Source organism: Oncorhynchus clarkii, chromosome 28, assembly GCF_045791955.1.
Source record: "Oncorhynchus clarkii lewisi isolate Uvic-CL-2024 chromosome 28, UVic_Ocla_1.0, whole genome shotgun sequence".
Lineage (NCBI taxonomy): Eukaryota > Metazoa > Chordata > Actinopteri > Salmoniformes > Salmonidae > Oncorhynchus > Oncorhynchus clarkii.
Genome location: NC_092174.1, coordinates 29054585 through 29078173, shown reverse-complemented (window position 1 = coordinate 29078173; position 23589 = coordinate 29054585). Strand labels below are relative to the sequence as shown.

The window sequence follows — 23589 nt, the reverse complement described above, 5'->3', positions numbered from 1 at the left end:
GTTGCATTTAGAACAAGTTTATCTTTAATTCTATGTAAAACATGTATCTTTCAAGTTTATGATGATTATTTCTGTTATTTGATGTGGCTCTCTGCAATTTCTCCGGATGTTTTGGAGGCACTTCGGCGGGATTCCATGACAAGAAATAGAGGTCCTTGCCGTTAAAAGCTAACCGCATCGCGGAATCCATTTAATGAATATCGGTTTTGATTCAATCAAAAATAACAAACCGAGAGTACAATGTTCAGCTGTGCACTCTGATGATGTGCGATGACATCATCAGAGCATTCAGGACCTCATCCTGTTTCAATCCTTGAGATTTTTCTACAACTTGATTGGAGTCCACCTATTGTAATTTCAATTGATAAGGTAAGGAAAGGCACACACCTGTCTATATAAGATCCCACTGTTGACAGTGCATGTCAGAGCAAAAACCAAGCTATGGTCGAAGGGATTGTCCGTAGAGCTTCCGAGACAGCATTGTGTCGAGGCACAGATCTGGGGAAGGGTACCAAAACATTTCTGTAGCATTGAAGGTCCCCAAGAACACAGTGGCCGCCATCATTCTTAAATGGAAGAAGTTTGGAACCACCAAGACTCTTCCTAGAGCTGGTCGTCCGGCCAAACTGAGCAATCGGGGGAGAAGGGCCTTAGTCAGGGAGGTGCCAAGAACTCCATGGTCACTCTGACAGAGCTCCAGAGGTCCTCTGTGGAGATGGGAGAACCTTCCAGAAGGACAAACTTATCTGCAGCACTCCACCAATCAGGCCTTTAAGGTAGAGTGGCCAGACGGAAGCCACTCCTCTGAAAAAGTCACATGACAGCCCGCTTGGAGTTTGCCAAAAGGCACCTAAAATACTCTCAGACCATGAGAAACAAGATTGAAATCTTTGGCCTGAATGCCAAGCGTCAAGTCTGGAGGAAACCTGGCACCATCCCTAAGGTGAAGCATGGTGGTGGCAGCATCATGCTGTGGGGATGTTTTTCAGAGGCAGGGACTGGGAGACTAATCAGGATCGAGGGAAAGATGAAAGGAGCAAAGTACTGAGAGATCCTTGATGAAAACCTGCTCCAGAGCATTCAGAACCTCAGACTGGGACAACGTTTCACCTTCCAACAGGACGACCCTAAACACAGAGCCAAGACAATGCAGGGGTGGCTTCAGGACAAGTCTCTGAATGTCATTGAGTTGGCCAGCCAGAGCCCGGACTTGAACCCGATCGAACATCTCTGGAGAAACCTGAAAATAGCTGTGAATTGACGCTCCCTATCCAATCTGATAGAGCTTGAGAGGATCTGCAGAGAAGAATGGGAGAAACTCCCCAAATACAGGAGTGCCAAGCTTGTAGCGTCATACCCAAGACGAATCAAGGCTGTAATCGCTGCCAAAGGTGCTTCAACAAAGTACTGAGTAAAGGGTCTGAATACTTATGTAATGTGAGATTTAGTTTCTTAATTAAAAAAAAAATGCATTTGAAAACATTTCTAAAAACCTATTTTTGCTTTTAAATTACGGGGCATTGTGTGTACATTGATAAGGGAATTTTTGTATACATTTTAGAATAAGACTGTAACGTAACTTAATGTGGAAAAAGTCAAAGGGTCTGAATACTTTCCGAATGCACTGTATTTGGCTTTCATAGAATATATTATCTCAAATTGGACAAAACAATTCTCTGACTCTAGGGGCAAAAATTTGGACTGGACACATGTACAAATGCTCATCTCTAACTTTCACCAAATCTTCCTTTGAAAACCAAGTCATTTGTTGTATTTAGACAGACATTACCACCATAGAATAGAGGTGAGACCGTGAGAGGAAGGGCGTGGGGCAGCAATGTCGTGCTGTGGTGGGGGGGGTCTGACAGTGCTGTCTGCCGGCTGGCTGTAGCGGAGTGTTTAAGAGGTATTAGCGGCCCAGCGGGACTCTGACAGAGACGGATGTTGCTGGCCGCTCAGCCTCCGCCAGGCGCCACGCACAGCGGCGAGCGCCATTATAAATACAAGCCAGCATGGTGGCCGGGCGTGGCGGGCACACAGCAGCAACAGCTAGCGCCATGTATGTCTCCATTACCCGGCCACCACAGGGGTGGGGGGATAGAGATGACCCCCCCCCCCCCCCCCCTAAGTTTATAATCAGAATCACACTAAGATGGGGTACTAATAATCAGAGGCTGAAAGGTCTTTGCTAACATTTTTATCTCTCAGAAACCTTCTTCATAAATGTATCAATATGTGTACATAACAGTTAAATCATTCATTTCCACCTTTTGTGAGGGACAAGCTTGCATGTTTCGCTAATGAATGTAAAGTATATTCTACACATATCCCTTAAACAGTCAACTATAAACAGAGCTATACTAAATGTAGGGTTACTCACATGTAAACTGGGGTGGTAGGTGAGAAGGCCGTTGTCACACAGTGTGACATATTTCTTCTTCCACTCCTTATTCAGGGACTTCCCACTTCTCTTCAGAAGGATGCCCTGGAGGAGAGAGAAGAGAAGAAGAGAGGGTCAGAAGATGTCTTCCTCCAGCTAAACACAATGGACTAGAACATATAATGTAACTAACTTGGGATGACAATAAGAACACTTGCTCTATCCTTAGATCAGGCCAGAGTGGATACAACAGTCATTTTACAGCAGCAGGTTGCCTGTATGTGAGTGTGTGAGTACAAACTTTTTCAACCTTCCAACTTTTGATTGTCATTGGTCACTGTAACCCCATGGTCAATGCAATACAACAACGGTCAACGGTGTAATCAATGTTCAACGTCTATAGATGATATTTAACGGTGACCACTTGAACCTTCAGAATTGGTGCTGTCCTACTGTAACCGACTGTCTCACATTCAAAGTGAGCAGAGACAATCCAATTTGCCCATGTATTCATTCATCCCCATGTCCTGACCAGTTGAACTCTGGAGGACCCCTTCATCCAGGGATTAGGTGTGTGATCTCCCCCTCTTCAAAGCCTTGACTCAGCCCATCCCCTCTATTCCACCACTATCTTCTGGAGCCTTAACTCCTCAGATGTTTGACTTTATCTGCTTAGTCAATCCAGGGTAAACAATGGCAGTTCCTGGGGCTGTGAGGGGGTCTTTGTGGCTGGGGGGCGGTGACGGTCCTCTGTGGGTAAGGACCAGGGAGGACCAAGGGAGAGGCATGCTTAATTAGGGGATTAGCAGCGGAGTGTTGTGCTTTTACAACCAGGGTTCTGTGTGTGTGTGTGTTTTGCCTCTGTGTGTGTGCCTTTTTCCTCTGTGTGTGTGTGTGTGTGTGTGTGTGTGTGTTAAATAGGGTACCCTCACCCTCCAATGTTGTCCTAGGCTGGGTCATCCTCCAGGGCTGTATAATCCTGATTAACACATCAGGAAGGGCCTGACCCTTGGTGACCCAGGGACCAGCCTGGGGGCCGACTATCATCCTAATCCTGGCCCCGGTCCTCCTACCTTGATCTGGACCTGGCCCCAGCTTCCTCATGCTGGGGCCCCAGGACAGCCTCTGTATGCCCAGAGAGAGGAGCTCTATACCCTGCTGAGGCAGCATTTATAGTAGCTGGGGACTTAAATAAAGGAAATCTGAGGATAATGCTACTGAAATTCTATCAACACATCTCCTGTGCTACACGTGCATCGAGGACTCTGGATCATTGCTACTCTCCCTTCCGGGATGGTTACAAGTCCCTCCCCCACCCTCCCTTCGACAAATCAGATCACACTTCCATTCTGCTCCTCCCCACCTATAGGCAGAAACTTAAGCAGGAAGCACCCGTCGTAAGGACTGTGCAACATTGGTCTGACCAATTGGAATCTATACTTCAAGATGGTTTTGGTCACGAGGACTGGGAAATGTTCTCGGTAGCTTCGGAGAATAGCATTGACGTATACATTGACTCGGTGAATGGGTTCATCAGGAAGTGCATAGAGGATGTTGTTCCCACTGTGACGATTGGAACTTATCCAAACCAAAAACAGCAAAACTGAAAGCGCGAACCATCACATTTAACCATGGCAAGGTGACTGGGAACATGGAGGTCTACAAACAGACCAGCCATGACATCCCTAAGGCAATCAAAGAGCGAAACGACAGTACAGGGACGAAGTGGATTCACAATTCAATGGCTTAGACATGAGACGTACTGTATGTGCAAGGGACTCAAGACAATCACAGATTATAAAGGGAAAGCCAGGCACCACGTGGACACCGACGTCTCGCTCCTGGACAAGCTAAACACCTTCACCAGCTTCGGGGAAAACAACATCAAGCCGCCGACACGGGCCCCGGCCGCTCACAAGGACTGTGTGCTGTTGTTCTCCGTGGCCGATGTGAGTAAGTCATTTAAAAGTTTTAACCATCACAAGGCTACCTGCCCAAACGGCAACCCAAGATGAGTTCTCAGAGCATGTGCAGACCAGCTGGCTGGAGTGTGAACGAACATATTCAATCTCTCCATATCCCAGTCTGTTGTCCCCACTTGCTTCAAGATGTCAACCATTGTTCCTATACCCAAGAAAGCGAAGGTAACTGAACTAAATGACTATAGCCCCGTAGCACATACTTCTGTCATCATGAATTGCTTTGAGGCAAGTTAAGGATCATATCACCTCCACCTTACCTAAAACCCTAGACCCACTACAATACGCATACCACCCCAACAGCTGTTCATCGACTACAGCTCAGTCTTCGACACCATATTGCCCTCCAAGCTCATCACTAAGCTAAGGACCCTGGGTCTTAACCCCTCCCTGTGTAACTGGGTCCTGGACTTCCTGAGGGGTTGACCCCAGGTGGTGAAGGAAGGCAACAAAACCACCTCCACACTGATATTCAACACGGGGGCCCCATAAGGGTGGTGCTCAGCCCCCTTGTACTACCCGTTCACCCATGACTGTGTGGCCATGCAAGTCTCCAACTCAATCATCAAGTTTGCTTTCGACAAAACAGTGGTAGGCATGATTAGCAACAACAACGAGACAGCCTACTGGGAGGAGGTGAGGGCCCTGGCGGAGTTGTGCCAGGAAAATAACCTCTCCCTCAACAAATAGAAGGAGCTGATTGTGGACTACAGGAGACAGCAGAGAGAGCACACCCCCATTACCATCGACAGGGACGCAATAGAGAGGGTCAAAAGCTTCAAGTTTCTTAGCGTGCACATTACTAAGGACCTGAAATGGTCCCTCCACACAGACAGCATGGTGAAGAAGGCGCAACAGCGAATCTTCAACCTCAGGAGGCTGAACTAATTCAGCTTGGCCTCTAAGACCCTCACCAATTTCTACAGATGCACCATCAAGAGAATTCTGTCAGACTATCACAGCCTTCTATGGCAACTGCACCGCCCACAACCGCAGGGCTCTCCAGAGGATGGTGTGGTCAGCCCAACGCATCACCGGGGGCACACTGTCTTCCCTCCAGGAGATCTACAGCACACAGTGTCACAGGAAGGCCAAGAAGATCATCAAATACCTCAGTTACCCGAGCCACGGCCTGTTCACCCGGCTACCATCTAGAAGGTGGAAACAGTAGAGGTGCATCAAAGCTGGAACTGAGAGACTAATAAACAGCTTCTATCTCCACGCCATCAGACTGTTCAAAAGTCACCACTAGCCGGCCTCCACCCAATATCATGAGCTAAAAACACAAGCATTTCGCTGCACATGCAATAACATCTGCAAATCTGTGTAAGCGACCAATAAACTTTGATTTGATTTTGCTTTGCTAAACACATCCATAACCACCCTATTAGAGGGCCCCAGCAGGCCTTTAAATGACTAAGACTGGCATTGATCTAAGTGTGCACAAACTATTTTTTCTATGATTTGGTCTATAAAATAACTGAAAACACATTTTAATGGCTTTATGATCTTCTGAAGTAAATGGTGCTGTCACAAGGCCTCTGGCAACGGTGTAATGCAAGTTTTACACACAAATAATGTTACACATCTCCTGTCCTTATTGAACCAGCCAGAAATCTATACATGTAATCAGAGGACCAACACAAATTCATCACTGGTTTGAAAAGATCGATAATAATACTGAGAGGATTAATATTAGTCCGTATTAGTCCAATATAGGAACTTTTTACACAACCACTTCATTTTAACTAATTGACCTGTCAGAAAAGATAGCAAAATAAAAACAATTGAATCCTCTATAATATATTATGAAATTGAACACAATGAGAATAATTTAGTAATAATTTTAAAATATTAGAAGAATGAATTGATCACTTAAAGCAAATAGTTTTATTTTATCATGGCAGTAATAGAGTGAATGTCGTGAACAGACGTTCTTTTTTTATTGCGTTTCACCTTCTGTTTCTCCTTCCTTCCCTCCCTCCCTCTCTCTCTCCCACTCACACACACTCAACCATGATCACCATGTTCAGGCTGTGCGACATAAGGAGACAGGCCGATCGCCAGACGCGCTCTCCGTGTCCAGACAATTGTCATATCTACACAGAGGAGATAGTATCTTCCCTTTCCATTGTCACGCTCCTGGAAAAAAATCTGCATCCTGCCACAGTGGCTGAGTGATAGCCCGGGCCTTTGTGACAGCCAGCCGGAGGAGAACAGAAGAAAGAGAAGTGGGGTTTGGGAAAGGGGGGAATAGAGAGAAGACAGAGGGCAAGAAGAAAAGCCTAATGTCGACAGCTCCTCGGCAGTGAGTGCATTGTTGCCCTTATTTACCATTTTTACATATGGGGGGTCGGGGTGGACAGAGGGAGGGGAGGAGGAGGGGTAGGGGAGGGGTGGCAGGCAGTGTGTAATTTGCCCAATAGGGGGTAATTAAGCTCACATTGGCACTTTGATCTTCCTGATTGTGCATTTCACTGGCCAGGTCAGGCCATCAGCTACTCTTAATACACCCCCCCTGCCCTGCCTGGGTAGATCATGGGACGGGAGCTGGTCTTATCTTATTGTCTGAAGATGCTATGATACCCACCCAGGGAAGTGGCCATACTTCAGGCCATAATCAGATAGGGAGGAATCAATGGGAGAGCTACAGTAACTATGTATGTTTAGGGGGTGGGGGTTCTTTAAGATCTCTGTCAACTGACCTCCCTCTCACTTGGCCCTGGTGGCCTAATCCCATTAAACCTGACTTAAACCTGGTCACTGATATGGAGGAGAATTTTGCTGATCATTAGGTGTGCTTTGCTTTAGATGTCTTACATACGGATATTATTATTTGATTTCTTTGGCCCGATCTACAGTTTAAGAGATTAACACCAAACCAACTTTTAAACATGCCGACTTGCCCCAATCTAGATTTCTTGAGAAAACATTTTTCATAGCATTTATACTTTATGTACTACAGCAATATTTCAAATGAGCTTCCAATGCATTTCAATGGCAATAAAACAGCCATAGATTTATAGCTCAGACATACCGGTAAGATTGTCAAACGTTTGCATGCCGACAGCACTTAGCACCTCTGAACAGTGTTGGCAGTCCACCTCTTTTGTGTTCACACAGCAAAGAACTTGAAGCCGTCATCCACTCAGCCTTGTTAAATACTCCAAACCAGAAGGTGGCAGTAGTGTTGTTTGGAAATGTATGTCCACGTGTGTTGCTGTGTTACAGATCTGCGAAGTCCCTCAATCAGTAGTGAATTTCAAGCATAGATTCAACCACAAAGACCAGGGAGGTTTTTCAATGCCTCACAAAGAAAGGCACCGATTGGTAGATGTGTACAAAAAAAGAATGAGAAGCTGAATATCCCTTTGAGCATGGTGAGGTTATTAATAAGGCTTTGGATGGTGTATCAATACACCCAGCCACAACAAAGATACAGGCATCCTTTCTAACTCAGTTGCCGAAGAATAAGGAAACCTCTCAGGGATTTCACCAAGAGGACAATGGTGATTTTAAAACAGTTAGAGTTGAAGGAAAAAGGAAACAGCACACTGCTCTTGATAGTATCACTGATATTTAATAAGCTTATTAAAGATCAGTGATACTATCAAGAGCAGTGTGTGGTTACCTTTTTCCTTCATCTTGTTCAATTGTTGGCATGCACCTGCAAATAAGATTGCTCAGATGTGCGAGTGCCTTTTGAATTTTGTAAAACAGTTAGAGTTGAATTGTTGTGATAGGAGAAAACTGAGGATGGATCAAAATCATTGTAGTTACTCCACAATACTAACCTAAATGGCAAAGTGAAAAGAAGGAAGTCTGTACAGAATAAAAAATATTCCAAAACATGCATCCTGTTTGCAACAAGGCACTTAAGTAATACTGCAAAGAATGTGGCAAAGAAATTAACTTTTTGTCCTGAATACAAAGTCTTGGGTTTGTGGCAAATCAAATACAACAAATCCTTATGCTTATAGCTTTATTATGTTTATTTTATCCTAAAAACCTCCCTAGTCCTTGCAGATGAAAAGCATAGAGTACAAGTATGGTGGTGGCTGCATTATGTTATGGGTATGCTTTTCATCGGCAAGGACCAGGGAGGTTTTTAGGATAAAAGAAACGTAATAAAGCTATAAGCATAAGAAAAAGCCTAGAGGAAAACCTGCTTTCCATCAGACACAAGGAAATGAATGTACCTTTCAGCAGGACAATAACCTAAAGTACAAGACCAATTATAAACTGGGCGGTTCGAGCCCTGAATGCTGATTGGCTGACAGCCGTGGTATATCAGACCGTACAACACGGTGTGACAAAACATTTATTTTTACTGCTCTTATTACGTTGCTAACCAGTTTATAATAGCAATAAGGCACCTCATCGGTTTGTGGTGTATGGCCAATATACCACGGCTAAGGGCTGTGTCTAGGGCCTCCATGATGCGTTGTGCCTAAGAACAGCCCTTAGCCGTGGTATATTGGCCATATACCATACCCCCTTGTGCCTTATTGCTTAAATATAGACTGGAGTTGCTTACCAAGACAACATTGAACATTCCTGAGTGATCTAGTTACAGTTTTGACTTAAATCATCTTGATAATCTATGGCAAGACTTGAAAATGGCTGTCTAGCAATGATCAACAATCAACTTGACATAGCTAAGAGACTTACCCAAAAAGACTGCAATCACCACCAAATGTGCTTCTACAAAGTATTGACTCAGGGGTGTGACTATGTAAATTAGTTAATTCTGTATTTCAATTTAAAAAATGCTTTTATTTTATTTTACATGTCACTTTGTCATTATGGGGTATTGTGTGTAGATGGGTGATAAAAACATATATTTAATCAATTTTGAATTTAGGCTGTAACACAACAAAATATTAAATAAGTCAAAGGGTATGAATACCTTCTGAAGGCACTGTAGATTCCAAATGTTAGCTAACTAGCTGTGCTAATGTTGCTATTTTGTAGAAATCTCTTGTTGATACTAGCCAGATGGCCACAGATGATGAAGAAACAATTTAATTCACTCTCCATAATCCAATAGTGCCAGTGCCAGCCCACAGCCAAATGTTTAGCGAGCTAGCTAATGTTAGCATATTTGCTAGCTAACACAACATAGCTGGCTAGCTAAGGACACTGCACAAACTCGGCTGCTAACACAGGCAGCTGTTTCATGTAAACTAATCCATTGTGATGTAATTTTAATACAATACTAGTTACAGTGGTTAGCTAGTTTGGAGGAAGTATTTAGTGTTGTGTGATTTGCGTATGTGCACTTAACTAGATACCATCCCATAGCATACAGTACACTGGATATGAAGTGTGACTGGCTCGTGACATTTAACCGTGGATGTATGGATAAAATGCTGTCTTTTTAAAAACTTTTTGCTGTCACTCCTGTTGGATCCCCAATGTGGGGGTTCATGCTCTCTGATTGGCTCAAAATCAAGTTGTTGGCCACTAACAAGCATTGTGATTCTACAAGTAGAAACAGCAGGTTCTTCACTACTGGGTCGGCAAGCAGCAGGTACCACTTGTGTTCTAGCAAGAGAAGGAACGGCCTCCCAGCGTGATAAGTACCTACCGGCAGTGAGATTCTCTGTGTGCTTCATGCTTTACATGGTGACAGTTTAGACCGTAACGTACCTAATCTTCAAGCGTTTCGGCCAGAAACGCAATTCAAACTTTAAAATGTGCAGACCGGTCTGGAATCGTGCGCTTGTCAAATACTTTTTAAAACCATTAATACTTTTTGAACTATAAAATGTTAAGTGTTGATAATAGCTCCATAGGCTTGAATGGGAAGTATTTGAATTTGCCACTGCTCTTACACATTTTAAGCTATCGAAACCAAACCAACATTGGCATATTCAGACTGACCCTACTTAGATTGCTTGTCAAAATGTTTTCAATACCATACATATTTTTGCACCATAAACATTTTAAATTAGCATAAATTAACATATGAATAAACGGTCCTGCTCCTCAGCCAATAAAGCTACAAGCCCAACTATAAAACATTCAGGCTATCCTAACTTCAAATTCATTCAAATCTTTATCAACTATAACTATATAAATTTGCATAAAATAACCCAGAAATGGTAACTCTTGAACCGTTCAAGCTAGAGACACCAAACCAATGCTCACATGTTCAAGCTAGCTGATGCTATCCAATCAGTTTAAGCTAGAGACACCAAACCAACTTTCTCATGTTCAGGCTATCCTAACTTCAAATTCTTAAACTTGTATCAACTTTATCTATATACATTTGCATACAGTTGCATAAAATCATCCAGAAACGGTAACTCTTGAACCGTTCAAGCTAGAGACACCAAACCAATGCTCACATGTTTAAGCTAGTTGATGCTATCCAATCAGTTTAAGCTAGAGACACTAAACCAATGCTCACATGTTTAAGCTAGTTGATGCTATCCAATCAGTTTAAGCTAGAGACACCAAATCAATGCTCACATGTTTAAGCTAGTTGATGCTATCCAATCAGTCAATTAAAATGTCAAAACCCTAAATACTAGCAAGCACACCCTAAAAAAGCTAGCAAGCACACCACACTTTCTTTAGGAAATGCACTTTTCTAGTTACAGTTCTCATTGGGAACAAATGGAAATTCAAAGTTTTTTCTCCATTTGCCAATATTTCCCATGTGTTTCATTGATTTTATACTTGTATTCTTTCTAAATGTCCAGAAATGAGGACAGCTTCCTGAACAGCAGGGAATACTTGGCCTATCACGTTTAAAATTAAGTGTACACTGACCATTCCCATAATTCCTGGTTCAGAAGGATAATTCTAGGATAAGGATGCTGACCCTTTCTAAAAGCCCTCATACAATCAGCAGAGAATAATGAATGTGTCAATGACTCCTCATCCTGGTTCAAAGTTATACCCTTAAAACAAATTACCCATACTCAATGTGAAGTGTTATTCTCCTGCACTTCTCAAAAGAAAGGGAAATTAATATTAAAGACTGTAGAATTCAAACTATATTTGAAGCTTGGTTACATGCCCAGGCTCATGATTCTTACACATGACCGTTTTAAGTGTTTTAATGCAACGTTATATTTGCTCATAGTGTTTTTGAAATAGATTATTGGGGACTAGTAAACTATGATGATCAGATTTAGACGCTTGCATTTTCTTGTAAAATGAAGAGACAACAAAGTGAGTTTTTTTCTAATAACACGAAAAAGTACCATAAAATATGTTTGATGGATATATAACATACCACAACATTCGGAGAGGCATTACAAGCTACATTGCCAGAGAAATCTCTCATGCTGAAAATAATACCTTGTCAATATGTGACACCTAAACATACCAGAATATGATTGCATAACATTTGACAACTGCTTTGGCCAATAGTGCCTAATAGTCTAAATCTTTGAACCCATCCAACCTGACATCTATACACCCAGTAAGGACATAATCTAAAGATTATGATGTGTATGTCTTGATATCTGTGCAAGAAAATTCTGATGTTCTTTTTCATGTAATTCTGTGAACCCTTAGAACTACTGGTTTCTCTTATTCCTAATGTTGTATCACAGCACCATCTAGTGGATATATATTTTTCTTACTCTACCCACCCACACTAAACATTTCCTGAACACTTATGCAAACACACTCCCCAGATCATATCTATGGTCAAAACTTGTCAAATATTAATGTGTATATATGCACTAATGGGCAGAAATGTGCTACTTACACAGTGAATGTGCTATACTTACGTGAAAACTATTGTTGTGCCAAAAGCGACACCCTATTCTCTAAATAGTGCACTACTCTTGACCAGGGCCATTGGCAAAAGTTGTGAACTATATAGGGAATATGGTGTGATTTCAGACACAACCTATGACTAGTGTAGTAGTAGCGAGAGGCACTCACCTGTTTGATGGGTATGGCCCTTCCACTGCCTATGCTATCTGTTTTACTGTCAGTGTTCTTTGCCTGTTCACTGTTGGCTTTCCGTGACTGCAAGGAAACAAGAGAGTCAGTCAGTCAGTCAGTCACAGCAACAAACCATGGCGATGGGGTGGGAGTTGAGTGAGGTGCGTGTATCAAGGTGAGCATGGGGGTCAGAGGTAAGAATGTTTGGAGGTTGGGGTGTATGGATCGTGTGTGTCTGGAGAGGGGTTTGGGGGGGCGGACTCAACATCGCAAAACAAAATGGTCAACAACAACAAAAAGCTAAACAAACAAGCAGACCAGCGTAACATACAGCGGGAACATCAACGTGCGTGCAGTAATAACAAAAGAACAGACCAGAACAGAACGTAAGAAACATCTCAACACTTAATAAATAGGTAGTAGACCAAAAGACCACATTGAGTCATGACTCAGTCCTGTAAACCCATGGGAGATCCATCCCTCTGTTAGGCCCACAGTGGACCCTTCCAGATCTGAGAGGAACACCCCTCTCTCAGGCCCACAGTGGGCCCTTCCAGATCAGTCCCAAATCAAGTTTCTAAGGCCAGCAGGGGCTTTTTGCATAGATCCATTGACAAGTCAAGTTGTATTGCAATAAAAAGTAGAAAAGGCAGGTTAGGGGGAGAGAAGGTTATTATACAAGACGGACAAAGAAAGTTATCAAATAAGAATTTCATATTGCTTTTCCTCCCAACCTTAAACCTGTGAAATTCCTGTTGAAACACCAGGTGGGAAAATGCATTTCAAATCATCCACAGTGTTAGGGTTAGAAGTACAGGTGCTGTTAAACATGTTCATTATAAACAACAGTGGAACCCATCAGTGAACAGGTGCAGCAGCACATTTCACCAACACCTGCTGCAAATACATGACATTTCAAATGACAGACTGTGCAGGGAAAATAGTCAAGCAGTGAACATACAGTATTATCCCATGTTATGACAAACATAGTACTTGGACACAGAAGATCCCCAAAGCACAGACTAACAGGTGAAGAACAGGAAATGTCACTCATAACCAACAGACAAGACTATTATGATCTCACTCAGAACAGGATGAAGGGATGCCCAATCAATCACCAATGGAGAGAGGTAGAGTCTGAGTTCAAGTAAACCAACTCTGGTTTATCATTTTCAACATTTTATTGTTTTATTCGGATCATTTTTGTTTCTATACAGACACCATACAAATTAAGTCACAGGTTTCACTTTCAAATAAGATCAACATAATGAGCCAAACATTGCAGTTCCCACAAAATATAGGATGGACAATAAAGGCATCTTTTTTTATTTTTGATATATTTCATATGTATATCATATACTTTCTATAGAGTACCATTGTAAATACAATACAAGATATACAGCAGTCTTATATTTTTCCTAAATTTACCTAAATGATATAAAAGCGATTATGGAATAAGTTCATAATCTTCATACCAAACCCAAATTGAAATAAATTAATAAAGAAGAAAACAAGTAAATAAATATCAATAATAAAGAATGGAGAAATGAATCATTCCAAAATCATAGTCAAATTAAATAAATAGAAACTACATTCATACAAGTCGGTGCAATCCATTTGCCATTCGTTATTCATTATTCTGTATGATACCACTTCTCCCTGAAGCCCTACTCTTATTTTTATGAAGGCCTTCATAAAACTATCCAACATCACCCCTAACATACCCTTATTTAAGTTGACCACATATTCAAGTCCATTCAAGACTTTCCTTGAAAAGAAAGAGAAATGAAAAAAACAAAACAATAAAAAGAAAGATGGAAGTCAACAACTGAACGTACTTCACACCTCTAGTTAGGGTTGCAGAATTCTGGGAACTTTCAATAAATTCCCTGGTTTTCCAGAAATCCTGGTTGGAGATTTCTGGATTTCCTGCTTATTATCTCCTGATTCTGGAATCATCCAACCGTGATTCTGGGAAAACCAGGGAATTTATTGAAGGTTGACGGAATTTTGCAACCTTCCCTTGAGTCCTCGTTTTATGGCAAAAAGCAGTTTGATGTCATGTAAGAGAGAAGTGATGTCATGTAAGAGGGAAGTGATGTCATGTAAGAGGAAGTGTCCTTTGAGTGGTTGAATCATAATTCCAAGCGTGACTTAACTGTACACAGACTGTTTGTATGGGTGGAAAGTTTGAAGTACGGAGGTGGGGTATAAGAACGGGGGGCATTTCCAGCCGAAAAGAGTCCCTACATTCTGTCACACTCCAGAGTGTGTGAATATGACCGTTTTTCACTTTGAGCATGAACTGACTCCCAAACGTCCAACGTTACTTGTTGTCTTGTCACAAAGCTGTATGGTTTCCATAGTGCATCATGTATTACCCAGGATGCATTACCCAGGATGCAAAGGGGACAATAGGGTTAAGCAGCAAAAAGTATTTTAATGCTCTAGTCCCTAGGCATTACTCCTCCTTATTGGGAATGACAGGCCAGAGGGACAACTCATTTAGGGGTGCAATGCGGTTTGATTTTTGATACCACAGAGCTCTTCTAATGCGGAAGGAGTTAGAAAGCCCTTTTCGATGAAGAAAGGTTGGGAACAGTAGCAGAAATCTGCAAATATCGAAAAGAAAAAACATTCCAGAGCGTTTTTTTTATTTTTTTCCTTAAGGGTGTATATCCAGTAAAATGTACAAAAGTAATGAAAGGAACTAAAAACATGTCAACAAAATGGCTGACAATTATACATGAGAGTTGATGGCTATGAGGTTTAGATGTGACAAAATGGGGGGGGGGGGGGGGGAGAATGCAAAAAGGTACTCTTCAATTCGTCATGACAATGTTTATGAAAAGAAAGAAAGAACAAAAATGCCTCAAACCTATTGATGTGGTTACTAAACCATGGAAGCACTAGGAAAGGATTTCTGTGTACTCAGCTGACACCTAGTGGCCATTACTAGTCATGACAGAAGTGGGTTGAGGGTGATGACTATGGCTGGTTTGACTGAACTGACTGGTGGTGAAAAGACATGGTGGATAAACCAACATCTTTCTGAGTAAAGCTTTTAGGACCTTTGAGAAATAAAATCACCCTAAAACTATTATCAAAAGCTCCAATAGAGGCAGAGTCACCTGTCAATTTGCAATGCACTATAAAGCTAAATGTCCAAATGTTTTCAAGGTAGCCTATTTCAGCAAATTAAAATATTAAAATGGTGCCCAGTGACCAATAAATATAAATCAATGATATTCATATTTGTAATAAAATTGTTTTTTTGTTGCTTTTGAGATGACGTCAAAGCCCTTCAGATATCCCAAATACTGATTAGACAAATCAAAATCAATTAAATGTTATTGGTCACATACACATGGTTAGCAGATGTTATTGCGAGTGTAGCGAAATGCTTATGACATATACTAACCATTTGCATGTGACCAATACAAATTTATTTTACTTGTATAATCAGTATGGGGATATCTGAAGTACTTTGAATTTATCCCAAAAGCTACAAAATGTGGACAGACAGCATGGCATCATCAGACTGTGCACTGGGATACAGAGAAGATTAAGTCATCACTGTGGTATTCTACCTTTTCGCTCAGTGACCTTTGACTAGTGATGGAGAAGAGTAATAAATTGTGCTTTATAATGTATCATAGAGCTACGATCATATTACTTAAATCTCCGAAGTGAAATAAACCAAAGTGAAATATTTTGGGAAAAGGTGTCTGAATATTCTAACTAGCAAAACTGTGAGTACAAGTGGTTTCATGAATATGACTGCAAAGTTAGCCACAGTGTTGTTTCTAATTGGTTTGGGTGCTTTTGAAAGGTCTATCTGGTCAAAATGCCCACAAAAGGAAAAGGAATGTGAAATCAAAAGGGTTGAGAGAGAAATAGACACTCTTGTGTCGTAAAACCCATGATGTTAAGGCTGTGTCTCTATCTTGACCACAACTCCCCAACTGAATAAAAAACGGTTAGGGATCACAGTTACCCACTACTATGATTAGAAGAGGTGGCATTGCAGGTTTTATAATACTGTCTTTGTAACTATGTGTGGCCAGAGAGAGATGTTCAGGACTACTGTATTGTGTACGGCGTGTAAATAATTCTGTGTCCTCAAGCGGTCCTCTGAACTGAGATTGATGAAAAAGCAAGGTGAAAAGGTGTAGTCTTAAAGTGAATGCTTGGTAAACAAAACTATTTAGGTTTTTATCTTGTATTGTAAAAATGGCAATGTCTTCCTTGCTCTTGAAGTGTCATTTGGGATACGGTGAGTCGTCGACCCCCCTCCCCCTCGACCTCTCTTCCGCCCCTCCCTGGCACTCCCGCCCTCCCACTTGCTGCTCCTCAGAAGGTCATGAGCTGAAACTCCCGCTCGGCCTGCCATTCGGGCACCCACACGGGATAGGTGGCGTGCTTGGGCATCTCCATGACGCAGACGGGCAGAGGCTCATTTCTCTGGTGGACAGGGTTAGTCACTACCTAGCAGGGGGAGGGAGAAGACAAGGGGCGCTACTAACTGACACACAGCCTGCTCTGCTGCCCAGAGCCTGGAGCCCAGCGGTGGCTACCACAGTAGCTGGGGTAGGGGGAGATGGGAGAGGTTAGAGTGAGGGAGGATGTAGGAAGGCTGGGGTCAGGGTTGAGCTTGGTTAGAGAAAGGGACAGGGCTGGGGTTAGGGGAGAAGGTAGAGGTAAGAGAAAGGGGAGCTGGGGAAGAAATGAGCGTAGATTGAAGCAGGAGGGGGCTAAGGTTAGGGGAGAAGGGAGAGGTAGAGGTAAGAGAAAGGGGAGCTGGGGAAGGGATGAACGTAGATTGGAGCAGGAGGGGGCTAAGGTTAGGGGAGAAGGGAGAGGTAAAGTTAAAAGAAAAGGAGACTGTGAAAAGTACAGTGGTTAGTGCAAGGGTGCCACAAGATTGAATACGGTAAATTTGGGTTGGGTTAAAGCTAGAGTAAGGATAAAAGTTTAACTAGGGCTATCATAAGTATAGGTAATGGGAGCAGGGCAAGCTGTGGTAAGTACACTGGTAGTGGTCAAATGGCAAAAGTCAGAGATGGAATAACTAGGGTAGGGATACCTACAGTAAGGTAGGGGTGGAGGGGGAGAGAGGGAGAGCATGCATTATCTGACTCTGTACTGACTGAAAGGGTTATGTTCCTGACTTTTAGTTCAGTTTAGTGTGGCCGGGTAAGGGAACTGGCATTGCTGGCTTTAGTGAGGTGTAGCCTTGCCTCACCCCTTCTCTCCCCCAATAGGGAGTCACTGCAAAGAAAGGATCTAGTAAAAATAAGAGGGGGAGGGAGGGAGGCCAAAGATTGAGACAGTGGGACCAGGAGGAGGGTATAAGTGAAAGATGAGTAATTAATGCGCTCATTTACTTCCAATCGGAAAGTAAAGAAAAATGTCACCAACATAAAAAAGGTTTAAAAAAGCTGAGATATTTCTCCACAGTGCTTATAGCTTTGATATTTGCTTTAAAATAAGAAATGAAAAAAAATAATTAAGCTTTTTTTTTCATAGTATGGGTTCAAAATACAACCCAAGTTGTAACCAACAACCATATTGTTATTTATTATATTTTGTCCCCGTTACCCATTTTAGTTGCTTGTATAAAGAGTAAAGCCAGGAAGGCTTTTTGTGCCTGTTTCTGAAACAGCCAGAAAGGGTAGCTTTGTCTTTGTCTCCATCTAGTGGACAGTATGTGTGTGTGCGGTACTGTGCCCTCTAGTAATGTGAGTGGGTGTTGCTCTGCATCAGCTGCCGCATACTTACAGTGAAGATGTTGGAGCGGCGCTTGGACTGCTTGCGGATGGGTGTGGGCGTGTTGGAGGCAGCAATGGTCTCGATACGCATCTCCCTCTGGCTAATGCTGGGAGTGGAGGGCACAGAGGAGGAGTAGTCGCTGAACACACCCCCGCCGTTTGCCGACTGGAGGAGGGAGGGAAGAGAGACCAAGATGGAAAGAGAAAGAGGGAGAAAAAGACAGAGAGAACAGACTGGTCAGTTACAGGCAGGATCTGGGAAAGCGAAAACACCATAGATACAATAGTTTACGTAGGCTCCTGCATGCCTCCTGTATGTCTTCAGTAGTGTCCAGCCTATCCACATCTTCTGTAGTGTCCAGCCTATCCACATCTTCAGTAGTGTCCAGCCTATCTATATCTTCAGTAGTGTCCAGCCTATCCTCATCTTCTGTAGTGTCCAGCCTATCCTCATCTTCTGTAGTGTCCAGCCTATCCACATCTTCTGTAGTCTACAGCCTATCCACATCTTCAGTAGTGTCCAGCCTATCCACATCTTCAGTAGTGTCCAGCCTATCCACATCTTCAGTAGTGTCCAGCCTATCCATATCTTCAGTAGTGTCCAGCCTATCTATATCTTCAGTAGTGTCCAGCCTATCTATATCTTCAGTAGTGTCCAGCCTATCCATATCTTCAATAGTGTCTAGCCTATCAATATCTTCAGTAGTGTCCAGCCTGTCTATCTTCAGTAGTGCACAGCCTATCTATATCTTCAGTAGTGTACAGCCCATCTATATCTTCAGTAGTGCCCAGCCCTATGTCTTTCTGCTAGTACCAATTTTCACAGAAGAAGCTCATTGTTTTTTTCTGACATATCACATAACCTGACCAGGAACAACTCAGGGTCCTAGTATTAACCTACAACTAAAACTAGGTCCCTGAGTCAGGTCACGTGACCAGGAATACTCCTGGGTTTAGTTCGAAATATTCAGGATGTGTGCCCTCACCTGGTTAATATGCACAGAGGGGATGGATGCATTGGGGACTGATGAGTGGCTGGGAGAGTTGGGCAGGGACTTGCACGGACCAATAGACAGCTGCTGCTTTTTCCTCAGAGCCACCACCTTCTGGGCAACTGGGTGGGAGAGAATGAGACACAGACAAACAACAGAGAGTTAGGAATCAACAACAACAAGTGGTCAATTGACGACTCTGTTATAAAGTACAATGACTTTCAGGATAGGTATAACTCAGGATAACTCCACAATGTCAACTCTAATATCAACAAGTCTACTGATATTAACAACCACTTCAGAACAATTATCTTTAATCAGGTACATATTTGGAGATGAACCTTAACTTATACAGTTCTCCAGAGATACAAAGCATCTCCATTTCCAAGGAATATACTTCTGCAGTATGTTTGGAGAAATTAGCCTGTCTACAGCTCAGGGAGATTTGTGTGATGTTAACCAAATGAGCCTGTCTTTAACCCAGGGAGATCTGTGGTGTGATGTTAACCAATGAGACTGTCTTTAACCCAGGGAGATCTGTGGTGTGATGTTAACCAAATGAGCCTGTCTTCAACCCAGGGAGATCTGTGGTGTGATGTTAACCAAATGAGACTGTCTTCAACCCAGGGAGATCTGTGGTGTGATGTTAACCAAATGAGACTGTCTTCAACCCAGGGAGATCTGTGGTGTGATGTTAACCAAATGAGCCTGTCTTCAACCCAGGGAGATCTGTGGTGTGATGTTAACCAAATGAGACTGTCTTCAACCCAGGGAGATCTGTGGTGTGATGTAAACCAAATGAGCCTGTCATGTGTAGTATAGAGGGACATGATTGGCCATGCAGACAGCGTAGCGTTCTCTATAGACTCCAGCAGGAAGGAGATTTGTGATTCTGTGAGACGTGAATGAGGGCCGAAGTAGAGAGATGAGTTTACATACTGTATGTCTGACAGCTGGGGAGTGTATCGCTCTTGACGGCTGAAGTAGAATGGGGAATGGAGAAGCCGCTCAAAACACTTACACGTTTTTTAATTACTTAAAAGGAAGCAATTAAAACAGTGCGGAACCAACAAGGCTCCTTGTGTTAACAAACAACGAAAGGGAAAAGTGAACACTGCGTTATGTACACAGTGTACAAAACATGAGGAACACCTTCCTAATATTGAGTTGCAACCCCTTTTGCCCTCAGAACAGTCTCAATTCATTGGGGCATGGACTCTACAAGGTGTCGAAAGTGTTCAACAGGGATGCTGGGACATGTTAACTCCAATGCTTCTCACAGTTGGATCAAGTTGACTGGATGTCCTTTGGGCAGTGGACCATTCTTGATACACACGGGAAACTGTTGAGCATGAAAAACCCAGCAGCGTTGCAGTTCTTGACACAAACCGGTGTCCCTGGCACCTAGTACCATACCCCGTTCAAAAGGTACTTCAATATTTTGTCTTGCCCATTCACCCTCTGAAAAACACATATACACAATCTATGTCTCAATTGTCTCAAGGCTTAAAAATCCATCTTTAACCAGTCTCCTCCCCTTCATCTACACGGATTGAAGTAGATTTGAAGTGACATCAATAAGGGACCATAGCTTTCACCTGGATTCACCTGGTCAGTCTATGTCCTGGAAAGAGCAGGTAGACATAATGTTTTGTACACTCACTGTATTCATACGTTTGGTAAAGAGAGTGTTTGGAGAGTAAATGAGAGTTATTGTTAAAAAGATGTGCTGTACCTACACACTGAAGAAGGCTGTTAAGCCAGAATGTCTGTGTATGCTATCCTGATGTAGTAAAACAAATGTAAAATATTGAAAACTTAAGTAAGTTTTATGCAACATCTTTTTGAGTGTGGAACCATCATATTTGTTTTGCTAAATGTACTGTGGTAACCAGGACAGTGTTGTTGTGTTCAGATTAAGATTGGCATGACCTTGGTAAATTCAGAGATGCTTTCTCCCTGAACCGAGAATCAAATCAAATCAAATTTGATTAGTCACATGCACCCAATACAACAGTTGTAGGTATACCTTACAGTGAAATGCTTATTTACGAGCCCCTAACCAGAGAAGTCTATAACTAGGGTGGCTGGAGTCTTTGACAATTTTTAGGGCCTTCCTCTGACACCGCCTGGTATAGAGGTCCTGGATGGCAGGAAGCTTGGCCCCAGTGATGAACTGGGCCATTCGCACAACCCTCTGTAGTGCCCTGCGGTCGGAGGCCGAGCAGTTGCCATACCAGGCAGTGATGCAACCAGTGCAGCTGTAGAACCTTAGAGGATCTGAGGACCCATGACAAATCTTTTCAGTCTCCTGAGGGGGAATAGGTTTTGTTGTGTCCTCTTCACGACTGTCTTGGTGTGCTTGGACAGCGTAGCGTTAGTTTGTTGGTGATGTGGACACCAAGGAACTTGAAGTACTCAATCTGCTCCACTGCAGCCCTGTCAAATAGAATAGGGGCGTGCTCGAACCTCCTTTTCCTGTAGTCCTTTTCCTGTAGTCCACAACCATCTTGATCACGTTGAGGGAGAGGTTGTTGTCCTGGCACCACACTGCCAGGTCTCTGACCTCCATCAAGTCATTGTCGGTGATCAGTTGTAATATCGGCAAACATAATGATGGTGTTGGAGTCGTGCCTGGCTGTGCAGTCATGCGTGAACAGGGAGTACAGGAGGGGGCTGAGGACGCACCCCTGAGGGGCCCCTGTGTTGCACTGACACACCCCATTCAGCTACTAAGTTAATCAAGGGATTGGATATTAGTTGATTCATTGAAATGGTTGCGTTAATGCCAGTCCACGACCAGAAATTAAGTACTCAGTGACATGATGGCCAAGATACAGTACGTCCCCAGTGCCCAGTAACCCAGCCCTCACCATCCTGGAAGACTCGTTCCACATTGAGGCCATAGGTGGAGCAGGTCTCGTAGTAGGTGCAGCGCTTCAGATCGTTGGACAGCTTCCTCGCCCGCGAGTCATCGATCACTCTGGGGTTGGCAGCACTGATGGCATCTGGGGAGAGACAAAAAGCATCAACAAGACTGTAGTCACTTTGAATAATATACAGTAGGCTTTACATGTCCTTTTTCATTTGAGAAAATGTCATTTGGGGGATTCTGTATATGAAAATGAACACTAAAGTCTCAAGTCTATGCTAAAACTAAGGCCCAGAGTTGTTCCTGGTCAGGGCATGTAGTCAGGGTCAGAAAACTCCCAGCCTTACTTTAGGTCAGGTGATTTATGTAAGTTGTATAGTAACAACTGGCTACCGCTAAGCCACAAACTACCACTTTTGTCCCATGTCTATATTTGTATACTCCCTTAAAATGAATAAAAGCCTCATTCTGTTTAACTTCTTGATTCTACTTGAGACGCATATGTCTCAAGTAGGCACCTGGAAATGCAAATGCGCTACGCTAAATGCTAAATATACTCGTTCAAACTCAAACCTTGATCAAAATTCACAAGCAGGGTATTGAATTAAAGCTACACTCGTTGTGAACCTAGCTGTCACGTTCTGACCTCTATTTCCGTTGTTTAGTATTTATTTAGTATGGTCAGGGCGTGAGTTGGGTGGGCAGTCTATGTTTGTTTTTCTATGTTTGGGGCATTTCTATGTTTTCGGCCTAGTATGGTTCTCAATCAGAGGCAGGTGTCATTAGTTGTCTCTGATTGAGAATCATACTTAGGTAGCCTGGGTTTCACTGTGTGTTTGTGGGTGATTGTTCCTGTCACTGTGTTTGTTGTCACAGGATAGTCTGTATAGGTTTTCACGTTCCGTTTGTTGTTTTGTAGAGTTAAGTTATTTCATGTATCGTTCAGTTTCCATTAATTAAAGAACATGAGTAACCACCACGCTGCTTTTTGGTCCGCTTCTCCTTCTACAGACGAACGTCGTTACAGAATCACCCACCACAACAGGACCAAGCGGCGTGGTAACGGGCAACAGCAACAGCAGCAGCAGGAGAGGGAACAGAGGCAGCAGCAGCAGCAGGAACAGCAACAGCGAGATCAGGATTTTGGGACATGGGAGCAGAATCTGGACTACACAACTTTGGAGGAGATAGACAGGTGGGCGGTCGACCCAGGGAGAGTGCCGGAGCCAGCCTGGGATTCGATGGAACAGTGCGCGGAAGGTTACAGGAGAATGAGGTTGGCGAAGCAAGCACGGCGGCGCGGACGGAAGCCCGAGAGTCAGCCCCAAAAATTTCTTGGGGGGGGGCACAGGGGGAGTGTGGCAGAGTCAGGAGTCAGACCTGAGCCAACTCCCCCCGTTTATCGTGAGGAGCCAAGGAGGAGCTCAGAACCAGAGCTGGTGTTGGAGGTGAGCGAGGCAGAGACTGTGAAGGAGTTAATGGGGAAATTGGAGGAGAGTGATATGAGGGACTTGCTGGTTTGGTGCATGAGGCACGACATTCGCCCGACGGAGCGTGTCAGGGATTTAATGGCACCGGGGTCAGCTCTCCATACTCATCCTGAGGTGCGTGCGATGGGTCTGGTGAAGACTGTGCCAGCCTCACGCACCAGGCCTCCTGTGCATCTCCCTAGCCTTGCACGTCC

General features: G+C 43.3%; 1 protein-coding gene across 2 annotated transcripts in view; it reads right to left on the bottom strand.

Moving 5' to 3' along the window:
• Nucleotides 1-23589, bottom strand: part of LOC139386813 (arf-GAP with GTPase, ANK repeat and PH domain-containing protein 3-like) — a 274884-nt gene that overhangs the window by 78614 nt on the left and 172681 nt on the right. For both annotated transcript variants that reach the window (XM_071132626.1, XM_071132625.1), the window contains exons 6-10: nt 21907-22041; nt 19028-19155; nt 18052-18207; nt 12268-12354; nt 2381-2485 (exon numbers count right to left, since the gene is read on the bottom strand). In XM_071132626.1, coding sequence (XP_070988727.1) covers nt 2381-2485; nt 12268-12354; nt 18052-18207; nt 19028-19155; nt 21907-22041 — 611 coding nt within the window. The remainder of the gene's footprint in view (nt 1-2380; nt 2486-12267; nt 12355-18051; nt 18208-19027; nt 19156-21906; nt 22042-23589) is intronic.